Source organism: Mus caroli, unplaced genomic scaffold (genome assembly GCF_978045245.1).
Source record: "Mus caroli unplaced genomic scaffold, Mus_caroli_1 scaffold_2, whole genome shotgun sequence".
Classification (NCBI taxonomy): Eukaryota; Metazoa; Chordata; class Mammalia; order Rodentia; family Muridae; genus Mus; species Mus caroli.
Window position 1 is genome coordinate 77,043,109 of NW_028227257.1, and position 12,790 is coordinate 77,055,898.

The 12,790-nt window shown below is 46.6% G+C and overlaps 1 protein-coding gene across 2 annotated transcripts in view; it reads left to right on the top strand.

The window, feature by feature from the left end:
* Positions 1–12,790, top strand: part of Nat10 (N-acetyltransferase 10) — a 40,337-nt gene that overhangs the window by 2,335 nt on the left and 25,212 nt on the right. For both annotated transcript variants that reach the window (XM_021156192.3, XM_029474186.2), the window contains exons 2-8: positions 935–1,057; positions 1,471–1,562; positions 4,557–4,728; positions 5,956–6,078; positions 8,457–8,518; positions 10,421–10,535; positions 10,616–10,723. In XM_021156192.3, coding sequence (XP_021011851.1) covers positions 950–1,057; positions 1,471–1,562; positions 4,557–4,728; positions 5,956–6,078; positions 8,457–8,518; positions 10,421–10,535; positions 10,616–10,723 — 780 coding nt within the window. In that variant the 5' untranslated portion in view covers positions 935–949. The remainder of the gene's footprint in view (positions 1–934; positions 1,058–1,470; positions 1,563–4,556; positions 4,729–5,955; positions 6,079–8,456; positions 8,519–10,420; positions 10,536–10,615; positions 10,724–12,790) is intronic.

Below are 12,790 nucleotides of genomic sequence, written 5' to 3' on the forward strand. Positions count from 1 at the left end.
CATGTGGATTCTGAGGATCAAATTCAGGTCCTTAGGCTTGGCAACAAGAACCTTTCCCTGCTGAGCCCTTTAACCACACATGTGAATTTTACAGGAACCAAATCATAAAAGACAAACGTCAAAATAAAAATCACTATTCAGAAATTACTTTTTTTTTACGCCCCCCCCCCCAATGTGTTATGTATGTATACAAAATGGTATTTACAGGGTCGGTCGGGAATGTTACTCAGAGAGTAAACTGCTTGCTTGCCTAGCATGCATGAGGCCCTAAGTTTGATTCTCAGAATACCATAAAACCTTGTTGTGGTGATATACACCTGTAATTTGAGTAGTTCCCTGTAATCCTAGTAGTTGGGAAGTGGAGGATCTGAAGTTTAGGGTCATCTTGGGCTATATAATGAGTTCAAGGCCAGCCTGGGATACATCAAACTCTGTTAAAGTCTCTTATCTTGCTACTCTTTGGGGTCTATAGAGATACCATTATATGTTTTAATCATTCTTAGTTTTATTTACTTAATTTTACTATGTTGTTCTGATTTTCTTTTTCTTTTTTTCTTCTTCTCGAGACAAGGTCTCTCTCTGTAGCCCTGGCTGTCCTGGAACTCACTAGGTACGCCAGGCTGGCCTCCAACTCACTGAAGTCATCCTGCTTGTGCCTCTCCTAATTTTTCTTAAGCTCCTTGATGGAGACACTAAGTACACTTCTCTGCTGACCTCCTGCTTCAGAAAACTTCACCTCTCTAGTCTGCAGATTATAAAACAGATCTATGTCTTTCCTGTGGCGGCGTTTGAAGATTCAGATTTTGTAATTAGGTTTACAAACGTTCTAGCACAGCTTCCACATAGGGCAGCCAGCCAGTGCCACTTACTTGGATGTAATACAGAAACCTTTCTAGTATTTGGTTCATCTGTATCTCCTTTATTTCTGTGTTAGTGATAGCTTTTCACCATGAATCGGAAGAAGGTGGATAACCGAATTCGAATTCTCATTGAGAATGGTGTAGCTGAGCGGCAGAGGTCTCTTTTTGTTGTAGTTGGGGATCGAGGAAAAGATCAGGTAAGAAAGACCTGCTAAATGATTCCTCAGTTGTTTTGTGTCCCAACGAGTTGGCTGGTTATCTTGGCCTTTTAAGGTTTCCGTACACAGAGTCATTGTGATCTCTTTGCTGGTGGAATATATAGTGGGGACATTTGTTCAGAACCTGGAAATGCTAAATTCTGTATATTTAGATTCATGAGTGGACAAACCAGTATCTTTAGAACCCTGAAATGGCTTGGCCTCAAGGCTGAGTGTATGTGACCTAGCTTCTAGTTTCCGTTTGGTTATGACAGTGACCTTAGGTGTTGTCCTTGCAGGTTAGTTTCTATGCTTCAAATGAGGTCTTGGCCTGGCAGTCCTTACGTTGTTTTGTCTTTGACTCTTAGGTTTTGTGATTTTTTATTTATTTATTTTTTTGTCCTTCTTGTCAGGTGGTTATTCTTCATCATATGTTGTCCAAAGCAACTGTGAAGGCTCGGCCCTCAGTCCTGTGGTGTTATAAGAAAGAGCTGGGATTTAGCAGGTAAGCTTGGGCTTTGGATGCCACATCCACCTTTCAGTGCATACTTAGTTAAATCCCTCGACTGTGCTTGAGGATTGCGTCTGCTTTCAGACCACTGTTTACCCTCGGAAGCCTTTGTAATTCCTAGCCACCCTTTTCCTGTCTGGCTTCTGCTTCTGAGATCATGCTGACCTTGAGCTCATAGACACTCCTAGAGATTTGATCCCTCCAGGCACAGCGTTTCTCCCTTTCTCCTCTTTAGAGAGCTTCTTACACCAGTTCACCATTACTAGACAGTTGGTGATTTTTACTTCTCTCTCTCTCTCTCTCTCTCCCTCTCCCTCTCCCTCTCCCTCTCCCTCTCCCTCTCCCTCTCCCTCTCCCTCTCCCTCTCCCTCTCCCTCTCCCTCTCCCTCTCCCTCTCTCCCTCTTTCCTCTTTTCCTCTCTCCCCCTCCCCCCCTTTGGTTTGTGGTTCTGGGTATTGACCACAGTACAGACATCATGTCTGCCTTACTACTGAGTTATATAGCTAGCCTCTTATTTTCTGAAGCTATAATGGTCAAGACTTCTGTTGGCAGGGCTGGAGAGATGGTTCAGTGATTAAAAGTACTTGCTGTGCAATTATGAGGACTGTAGTTTTAGATCCCAACCACCACACCTTAAGCCGGGCTGCCTGCAGATAGCCTGCAGTTTGAGTTCCAAGGAGTCCAGTACTCTCGGACTTGATAAATGCACGCCCTGCATATGCACGCCCCATGCTCCATAAATGTGTGCCTGTGCACATGTGCTCACATAGGCACAGATGCAGGCACATAAATCTTGGGGGAAGATTTGCAGGAGAACTCCAAAGCAAACACCTATAGGTACCATGTAAATGCTTGGTAATATAAAGGACAAATCAGGGCCAAAGGAGTTAAGGTTTCAGCTCTGCTTAAGGGTGGGTGGTCGGGAGCCAGAGTGCATCTGTTTCTTGGTCACCTCTCATCTCTGCAGATCTGCTCTATGCTTCCACGTGGTGAACTAGCTCACTAGCTCTTTTTTTTTTCCCCTGTCTCTCTGGCAGAAACATACTGAGTTTTATGTGTAAGGCCAACCATATGAAAGTCAGGCTTTCTCCCAAAATTCTTGTGCATAGATGCTCCCAAATGGGGCATCACATATTAATATAGTTAGTCACAGTCATGCAGAAACCTCTAACTCTGAAGGAGTTTGAGATGAGGTAGACAGTACTCCTTGGCAGATAATCCACTCTGTGGACCGCTCTGGAAACCTTTTTTCATGGCTCCTGTGCGGTTACTCAGTCCACTCCTTCCCCTAGCTGCCTCGTACCTAATGTTCTCTTGATGGGCCTCATCTCGCTCATTAGGCCTGTGCTGTGCCAAGTCTCCCCGCTGGCTCCTGTGCTGTGGCTGCCGTTCCTGTCCTGACTTCAGCTGCTGAGGTCACTTGTTTCCGTGTCTGTCTCCCTGAAGTTGTCTCCAGCACTTCTCAGTCATACTTGTTCTAATGTAGTGGGACTGACTACCTTTTCTTTCCCTGTCAGGGCAATACGCCTGCTTTATTAGATGTTTTCTTTCATTATCTATTTTTCTATCAATCTAATCTAATCTTATCTATCTATCTATCTATCTATCTATCTATCTATCTATCTATCTATCGACAGGGGTTTTCTGGGTAGTTCTGGCTGTCCTGGAACTTACTCTATAGATCAGGCTGGCTTTGAACTCAAGATCTACCTGCCTCTACCTCTTGAGTGCTGGGATTAAAGACTGCACTACAACTTCCTGACCCTATATTTTTGTTTAAAAGTGTATTGTGTATGTGAGTGTGGGGTGGGGGAGGGGAGAGGAAGATAGAGGTATTTGTGAGTATGGGCATGCAGTGCCACCCCATGTGTGTGGAAGACAGATGACAACCTTCTGGAGTTGTTTCTTTGCTTCCTCTGTGGAATCTCTCTCATGTCCCTCCACACGAGCATGGCTGCTCTTAGTTATTGGATCATCTTTCAGGCCCTCCATGCATTTTCAGAAGATTGATTGTCAGATCAGCTAGGTGGGTTAGAATTTTGTTTGAGGCACCTTGACTCTGGTTTTTGGCTTGGTACGTATGAGATTGTGTGGAGTCAGATAACTCTTGGTATTCTGGGAAGAGGTTTTCTTTTCAAGTTTAGCCCACCTGGTTTCATCTTTTGAAAATTGTTCTGTGGCCACGGTCTTCATGGTAGTGACTCTTGTGTGTAATACAGTTCAGGCACGCAGGAGCCTGGGATGGGAGGATTGACAAGTTTGGGTGGCATAAAGTCGAGACACTGTCTCAAAACCTGTAGGAAGGTAGGGAATCTATCTATCTGTACCTCTTCTCCCTGCCTGCCCCAAGTCTTGATTCTCACACCACCACCTTGAAGGAAAAAGGACTTAAGGGAGGAGCCAGTTCACACAGGAAGTAGAGGCCCACAGAGGAATGCCTCAGTTCTACCTATTATATTTGGAAACAGTGGTTCACTTTTCATCAGCAAGTGCCGAGGGGATGCACTCATGACTAGGAACCATGAGTATAGTAGCCTGCCAGCGGCCCTGCTTCCCCAACCCTTTGGGGAGCAGCACAGTAGTGGGATCTTTGGTTCCAGACTTTAGGTAATGAAGCATCTAAGTTTAGTTTTAAGCTTCACTTGTAGCCCTGCTCCTGTTTCCCATCTTTAAAGTGGTCTGCTGAAGGCCACAGCCAATAGTGAGTAGTGTGTGTGTGTGTGTGTAGTTGTGTGCAGGTGTAGGTCAAAGGACAATTCGTGGGGTTGGTTCTTTCTTTCCCCCTTTTTAAGGGGGCTAGGGTTTTGACTCAGGTTGCCATGCTGGCAAAGCCTGTCTTCTTAACTCCACTTTCCTTAGTCCTTAAAGGGAAGGAGACAGCCACTGTCACACGTCCCCTTCTAAGTCCCCACTAGCTCTGCAGGGCTGAGGATCACTGGGCTTCTTCTGCCCCTGTTAATTGCCTTTCTTGGGATGATGGTATTATAGTCACCGGAAGAAGAGGATGCGGCAGCTACAGAAGAAAATAAAGAGTGGGACCTTGAACCTAAAGCAAGATGACCCCTTTGAGCTTTTTGTAGCAGCCACAAACATTCGCTACTGCTACTACAATGAAACCCACAAGATTCTGGGCAATACTTTCGGCATGTGTGTCCTCCAGGTGGGTGTCCCCTTCCCTACAGAGTGACTACAGTGAGGGGAGAAGATGCATGGAAGTACCCCACCCCAAGCACTATCAGGAAGACTTGGCCACTTTGAAAAGGAAACTGGGTTACTCACCCTAGATAGAAACGATTTTTCCTGCACTTGACTAGAGATGGCAGAAAGTAGAGGGCTGCCCCAGCACAGGCTCCTGCCCACCATGCCTGATGTAGTAAGGTCTGGGCCAGTGCTATGTGCCTTGGGGTGCTGACACAGGAGAATTGTTTGAGACCAGCCTAGTCTTCATCAAACTCAACTATATTCCACATGCACTGTGGACTTGGGAGTCACCATAGAATCCTAGTCCTTGCTGGAACTAAGTCTCCCAGCCTGTGAGCCGTGGTGGCAATTATGCAGCTGTGACCTCCGTATCCGCTCTTACCCTCTTCTAAGTAGATAAGTGACCCCCATTCTGGTTTTCAAGAACCATATACTTTCCTCAGTACAGCTTGGTGAAATTCTCCTCTGATACTTATTTTCTTGTCAGACAACTTAGTCAAACATGTTTCTCAGTTCTGGTGGATGTTATATGATATCTGACTTTATTTGATATCTGTGACATTCCTTTCACTCCATCCCACCCCAAAATGACAAGATGTTTGCACAAATTCATACATTCTTAAATGTACTTGTTATATTCACATATGTACTGGACCATAACTGTGTAAATTAGAAAACATATCTCACGAGACTGGGCCTCAAGAAAAGGATTTTTTAGTTTTTCTTTCTGCATCTCTAGCAAGTAGCTCCACTGGCTGACTTCTAGCACACCTCGGGAGTTGGAAAGAACATTTTGCTGGTGTCCTGTACCAGCTCTTACCAGTCATTCGGGTGCTGGTGCCTTTGGGTGCCATTGCCCCATGATGTACAGTTTAGTTTTTTCGGGTTGTATAGAAATGTCCAGAAAAGGCAAGGAAGATACTTCTGAGATTGCATATGGATCAGTGACATTTAGAAGACTTGCTTCGCATCTAAATCATTTCTTGATTATAGTACCCGATCTTCTTGCATCCCAGGGGTGGGCGGGCTGCTCCCTGTGGTCCCATGTTTGCTGGTGGGCAGGTGTGAGGGATGCAGGTTGGGCTTGTGCTCTGATGCTCTCTGGTTGCTGTCCCTCTGTCTCTGGTCGGGCAGCCTGGAGGTGCTGCTGGTGTCATAAGCCTTTCTGAGGTCTGATTCCTTCTAGGATTTTGAAGCATTAACTCCGAACTTGTTGGCCAGAACTGTAGAAACAGTAGAAGGTGGTGGGCTGGTGGTCATCCTCCTGCGGACCATGAACTCGCTTAAGCAGCTGTACACGATGACTATGGTAAGAGCGAGCGCGTCTCAACCCTAACACAAAGCCAGCTGCTTTGGCTGGAGCGTGTAAGCACCTTCAATGTGTGGGCTGCACGGCAGAAAGTCCCCATCACCACAGACGGATCCTCCCCACGTGTGAGGAGTTGCTTCTGAGAGCCATGGTTGCTTTCAGGCAGTTACAGTTCCACGCTGGTGAGGTGGAGATGCCATGCAGCCTTTCTGTGTTTGTTTTGTGGTGCAGGACCTTACTTTACAGCCAGGGCTGGCTTTGAACTCTTGCTCCCCAGGTCCTAGCCCCCTCAGTGCTAGAATTGTAGGTGTGTACCACCACAAGCCTGGGACTGAGTTCGTGTGTTATTTATATGGACTGTGTGCAGATTTCCTTACTGGCCCTCATCTTCTGGGGGAAAACCAATAGCTTCTAGTTCTACTTTAAAGCTGGAAGAATTTAAACTATTGTGTTATTTATAGGGACTGTGTGCAGATTTACTTACTGGCCCTCATCTTCTGGGGGAAAACCAATAGCTTCTAGTTCTACTTTAAAGCTGGAAGAATTTAAACTATGAAGAGAGGTAGGTAGCGCCCTTCCCAAACAAGACAGTAAGAAGTAGGGCTCTACTGACCCACCAACTCCATAGGGACTGCCAGGTCAGTGTTCCATCCCCAAGGCCTCGTGGCTCAGGCATGGGCTGCATCGGCCCTGGCATCTGATGAGCGGTGTTCCTGGCGAGGTGAACTCTTCAGATCCTGAGGCTGCCTTCTGTCATTCCCACACCCACGCTCCTTGCTGCTAAAGCCGCTCTGATACCTTCAGGCATGGCTGGCACCACTACCCCAGGACCTTTGCACTGGCTGCTCCTTCTGGAATGTGCTTCCCAGGAATCTCTGCATGGGAATGACCTTCAACTCGTTATCTTTCCTTTTTCAAGTCGTAAGGTTACAGGTATGGGCCACAGTGGTGGGCCACCATACCCTTTTAAGACTAGGCAGGTCCATCTGTCACTCCTTCATTTCCATCATTGTCTTAGTCACTGTTGTATTGCTGTGAGGAGACACCATGACCTAGGCAACTCTTATAAAAGCCTCTAACTCGGGGCTTGCTCACAGTTTCAGGGGTTAGTCCATTATGAAGGAGAGCATGCTAACAAGGGAGCATCCATGGTGCAGGAGAAATACCTGAGAGCTTACATCCTGTGGGCAGAGACAGAGGGCGGGCCTATGGTGGGCTTTTGAAGCCTCAAAGTAGCATACTTCTTCTACACCTCCTAATCCTTCTTATAAGTGTCACTGCCTGGTGACAAATGTCCTAGTCAGGGTTACTGTCGCTGTGTTGCTGTGAAAAAACTCCACGACCAAAAGCAAGTTGGGGAGAAAAGAGTTTATTTGGCTTACATTTCCACATCACTGTTGATTGTCAAAGGAAGTCAGGGCAAGAGCTCATACAGGACAGGAACCTAGTAGCAGGAGCTGATGCAGAGGCCATGGAGGGACTTCTCCTGGTTTGTTCAGTCTGTGTTCTTAAAGAACCCAGGACTGCCAATCCGGAGGTGGCTCCACCCACAGTGGGCTGGGCCCTCCCACATTAATCACTAATTAAGAAAGCACCACACAGGCTTGCTTACAGCTCCATCTTATTGAGGCATATTTTCAACTGAGGCTCCCTCCTCTCTGAATACCCTCGCTTGGGTCAAGTTGACATAAAGCTAGCCTGGGACAACTAAGCATTCAGATACATGGGCCTATGGGAGCCATTCTTCTTCAGACCATAGTTGTGGTTTTCAAAGCTCTTAACAGCCCCCTGACATTACTTGTATTTTGTGTGGCCTCTGCTAGTTGTAGAACAGGGCCTAGTTGTGTTCCCCTGGCATGTATGAAGCACTTATTAGGTGCATGTGAGTGAATGGCTAGATGGCATTGAGCCCGTGTTAGTTTATTTACTCATCCCATCTCCTGAACTTGCTGCTTGCTCATCCTTCCAGTCTGCTGTTCATCTCTGAAAGGCCTTCCCTGGCCACCTCAAGTACACGCATCTCCTCATTTGCTGGCACCACACTGCATGTTTCGTTTGTAACACTTATTTATCTTTCGGTGTTAGACCATAAGTTTTGTGAGAACAGAATTCTTGTGAGTTAACCAGTGAACCACAGTTGTGTCCGGCACACTAGTTGGCACATACATTTAGCTGAGTTACGGTGCTGGATGAGCTGTGGAAAAAATGAGTGGAAGGTGAGAGGCAGTTCATGGGGTGGAAATCTTGCACATGGTGTCTGATGCAGCACACACGGAAGAGTTGATCTTATTTCTCTAGGGTTTGCTGATGTCTTCTAGTGTAATGTTTTACGTTGCTTTTAGAAGATTTTGTCAATGGATGTTGTCTTGTTTTCTTAGGATGTGCATTCCAGGTACAGGACTGAAGCCCATCAGGATGTGGTAGGAAGATTTAACGAGAGGTAGGTCTACAGGCTGGTTCCTGAAGTTGCAGGGAATCAGAAAGGGAAAAATGTTTTTATCTTGGATCCAACAAGTTTGCTCTTGTATCAGAAGGCTGTAGTTCAGGCTTTTAAAATCTAGCAAGGTTTGCTTTGTTTTGAGACAGATTTTTACTGTGTTGTTCCAACTAGCCTCAAACTTACAACTTACCCGCCTCTGCTTCCCGAGTGCTAGAATAGCAAGACTGCATCCAGCTAGCAGTGAGATCCTGCTAGCAGCAGCCTCTGACACCAACTGGGTGAAGAGAGAGGGCTGCAGGCTGGGACTGGGGATCTTGTACTTAACCTTGCTGCTGGATTGACTAGCTTTGTTGGCTTCGCTCTTCTCTTTGGCTCTTAGTTTACTCTTCTGTCCAAGGGATGTTTCAACCGTCTTAATGTTGCAACCCCTTAGTATACAGTTCCTCAGGTTGTAGAGACCCTCTCCCCGTCATAAAATTATTTCATTGCTCCTTATAACAGTAATTTTGCTACTATCATGAATTGTGATGTAAATATCTGATATGCCACCCCGTGGGGATCTTGTGACCCATGGGTTGAGAACCGCTCTTCTAGCTGTTGCAAAACATTTCAGAGGCTCTAACAAATGTGTGTGAGTCTTCACTAAGGAAAAATAATCAACATTTCCTAGACTTAAGTGTCTAAAATCCCTCTTACCATATGCTACCTCTTAAAGACGAGTGCTCTGTGAGAGTCGTGCGGGAGAGTGATCCAGATCATTGTTTCTCAACCTGTGGGTCACAGCCCCTTTAGGGGTTGACCCTTTCAAGGGATTGCCTGTGAGCATTAGGGCTGTTGAGAAGCACTGAGCTAGATCTGTTTGTTCAACTGAGTTTATTTTACTATGCAGTCTCATTTTTACAGGATCTTAGTAGCTAGTAAAACATTTTAAGCCTGTGGATCACGACCCCTTGGAGGCTAACCGATCCTTTCACAGGGGTTGTGTATCAGATATCTTGCATGTCAGATATTTACATTATGATTCACAACAGTAGCAAAATTACAGTTATGAAGTAGCAACAGAATAATTCTGTGGTTGTGGGTGGCCACAGCATGAGGAACTGTATAAAAGACTCTCAGCATTAGGAATGTTGAGAACCTCTCATTGCTTTAAGCTTTGGAGGTGACTTTGCCCTTTAGGACGTTTGGCAATGTCAGGAGACATTTGACCATCATGACTCTTAGAGTGCCATTGACTCTGAGTACACAGAACTCTCAGTGGACAAAAAAGTCATCATGAAAAAGGCCTATCAGCTCCAAGATGCATGCTCTACTGAGGCTAAGGAATCTTCTTGGAAGTGGGTGGTGGTGGCGCACACCTTTTATCCCAGCACTTGGGAGGCAGAGGTAGGCGGATTTCTGAGTTTGAGGTCAGCCTGGACTACAGAGTGAGTTCCAGGACAGCCAGGGCTACACAGAGAAACCCTGTCTCGAAAAAAAAAAAAAAAAAAAAAAAAGAAATCCTCCTGGCCTGGATGAGCTCAGGGCCTTTCTGACTTCAGCCTGTGGCCCTTTGAGTGTGGTGAGGGCGGGAGGAGAATTGTGCTGGTAACTATAATAGAAGCCAGTGAACATAGAGAGAAGCCTCTTTTCTTTAATGCCTTGGATGAGGGGTGGGCCAATTGATCCAGGAACAGTGGCGCTTGCTCACGGTAGAGCTCCCTTGTAGTGGCGCTTGCTCAAAGTGGAGCTCCTGGCTTGCTGGGGTCTTGGTTTTCCTGAGGTAACTTGCAGAGCCAGCTGAGTCATCTCATTGTGCCCCACCTGGGTTCTGATGTGATATTCCCGAAGAAATCTTTTGAGTTCTTGCTTAGACAGTGCCTGCCTTCCCTGCCACCTCATCGCAGCTGCCTTGTCCCTCAGGTTTATTCTCTCTCTGGCGTCTTGTAAGAAGTGTCTGGTCATTGATGATCAGCTCGACATCCTGCCCATCTCCTCCCACGTGGCCAGCATTGAAGCCTTACCTCCTCAGGCCCCGGTAAGGCTGGGTGAGAGGAGCAGGGATCTGTTGGGCGTGGGCTCCTGGATTGGGGCGAACTGCCTTCTCTTCTCTGACAGGATGAGAATCTCAGTCCTGCTGCTCTGGAGCTGCTGGAATTGAAAGAGAGCTTGCAGGACACTCAGCCCGTGGGTGTTCTGGTGGACTGCTGCAAGACCCTGGACCAGGTACATGTGGGTGGGTTAAGGCCTTCCCTACCCTGATGCTGGTGGCACAAGAGTAAGACCATATTAGGCTAAGGAATCTTCTTGGAAGTGGGCGGTGGTGGCGCACATCTTTTATCCCAGCACTTGGGAGGCAGAGGTAGGCGGATTTCTGAGTTTGAGGTCAGCCTGGACTACAGAGTGAGTGACTACAGCATGGACCATATTAGGACATGTTGGCTCTGCAGTATCAGGGCTGTGCTGTGTAGAACCATAAAGAACCAGCCAGTGAGCTGAGGTGAAGAGAGGGATTGTATGCATAGAGGATGATAGCCTTGTGTCCTTTCATTTCAGTTGTTTGTATTGTTTGTTGTTTCTCTCTCTCTCTCTCTCTCTCTCTGTTGTTTTCTCTCTCTCTCTCTCTCTTTTTTTTTTTTTTTTTTTCCAAGACAGCCCTGGCTGTGTAGCCCTGGCTGTCCTGGAACTTGATGTAGACCAGCCTGGTCTGTCCTCGAACTCAGAAATCCGCCTGCCTCTGCCTCCCAAGTGCTGGGATTAAAAGCGTGCGCCACTGCCTGTTGTTTGTTGTTTTCTTCTCTTTTCTTTTTCTTTTTTTTTTTAAGATTTATTTATTATTATACATAAGCACTGTTGCTGTCTTCAGATGCGCCAGAAGAGGGCATCAGATCTTATTATGGGTGGTTGCGAGCCACCATGTGGTTCCTGGGATTTGAAATCAGGTCCTCTGGAAGAGCAGTCAGTGCTCTTACCCACCAAGCCATCTTGCCAGCCCTGTTTGTTGTTTTCTTTTCTTTCTTTTTTTTTTTTTTAATTATATGTAAGTACACTGTAGCTGTCCTCAGACACTCCAGAAGAGGGAGTCAGATCTTGTTACGGATGGTTGTGAGCCACCATGTGGTTGCTGGGATTTGAACTCCAGACCTTCGGAAGAGCAGTCGGGTGCTCTTACCCACTGAGCCATCTCACCAGCCCTGTTTGTTGTTTTCAAGACAGGGTTTTTCTCTGTAGCCCTGGCTGTCCTGGAACTCACACTGTAGACCATGGTGACCTTGAACTCCAATATTCATCTGCCTCTGCCTCCCGAGTTCTGGGATTAAGGGCATGTGCTACCACCATCCGACTGATTAAAAAGGTTTTTGCTTATGACTTCTATAGAAGAGTGCGGGGAGCTTTAGGTTTGTTTTTACTAAAGCCCCATCTAGTGTGAGACTGACTTGTGAGGATGCTAATAGTTTGAGTGGAAACACCAAGGTGTATTTCTGTGCTGGCTAATGTGGCCAGCTGGTGGTTTATGTAGCTTCTGGGCCATGATGGTTTGCTGGTTAGCACTGCCTGAGGCCTCTAAGCTGCTATACGTGCAGAGGTCCACCCAGCCTTGGTCACATGAAGAGCACTGGGCTCTTCCCTCCTGATAGATAACAGCTTTAGTGATAACTTCCACCAGTCAGGATGAAGTCCCAATAGGCCGTCTTCCCTTTTAATTCTGGAAGCACAATTAATTATAAGCTCTTTGTGCTGGCTAGTTGCAGCCCCCAGGTTGTTTTGAACCACTTCTGGTCTAGTGAAAGAGAGGGAGTGTCAGGATTTGAGAGAAACTGTATTTCTTGAAACAGCATTATCACATAAAGGCAGCTTACTCAGGAGACCGAAGCAGGAAGGTTGCCAGTAGTTTAGGCCAGGCTGGGCTGTATAGTAAAATCATTTCTCCAAAACAGGGAAGGAGGCTCAGTTAGTATAGTGCTTGCATAGTGTGCATAAAGTCCTGGGATCAATTCCCAGCAATGCATAAACTGGGCATGGTGGTGCCTGCCTGAAATCCTTCTGCTCCAGAGGTGGAGACAGGAGGTTTAGAAGTTCAAGGTCATGCTGGGCTATCGTAAGTTGCAGGCTACCTTGGGATACATAAGACCCTGTCTTTAGGGAAAGGTGAAGGAAGCCATGCAAAGCAGCCAGCTAGTACAGGATGAAAGCATACATGCCAGCAGAATAGGAAGTGCATCCAGGTCGATTCCAGCTGTCGCTGTCTCAGTCTCTCAGAGAGAGCTGTGGCTGTTGTATCCAGGAGCTGCT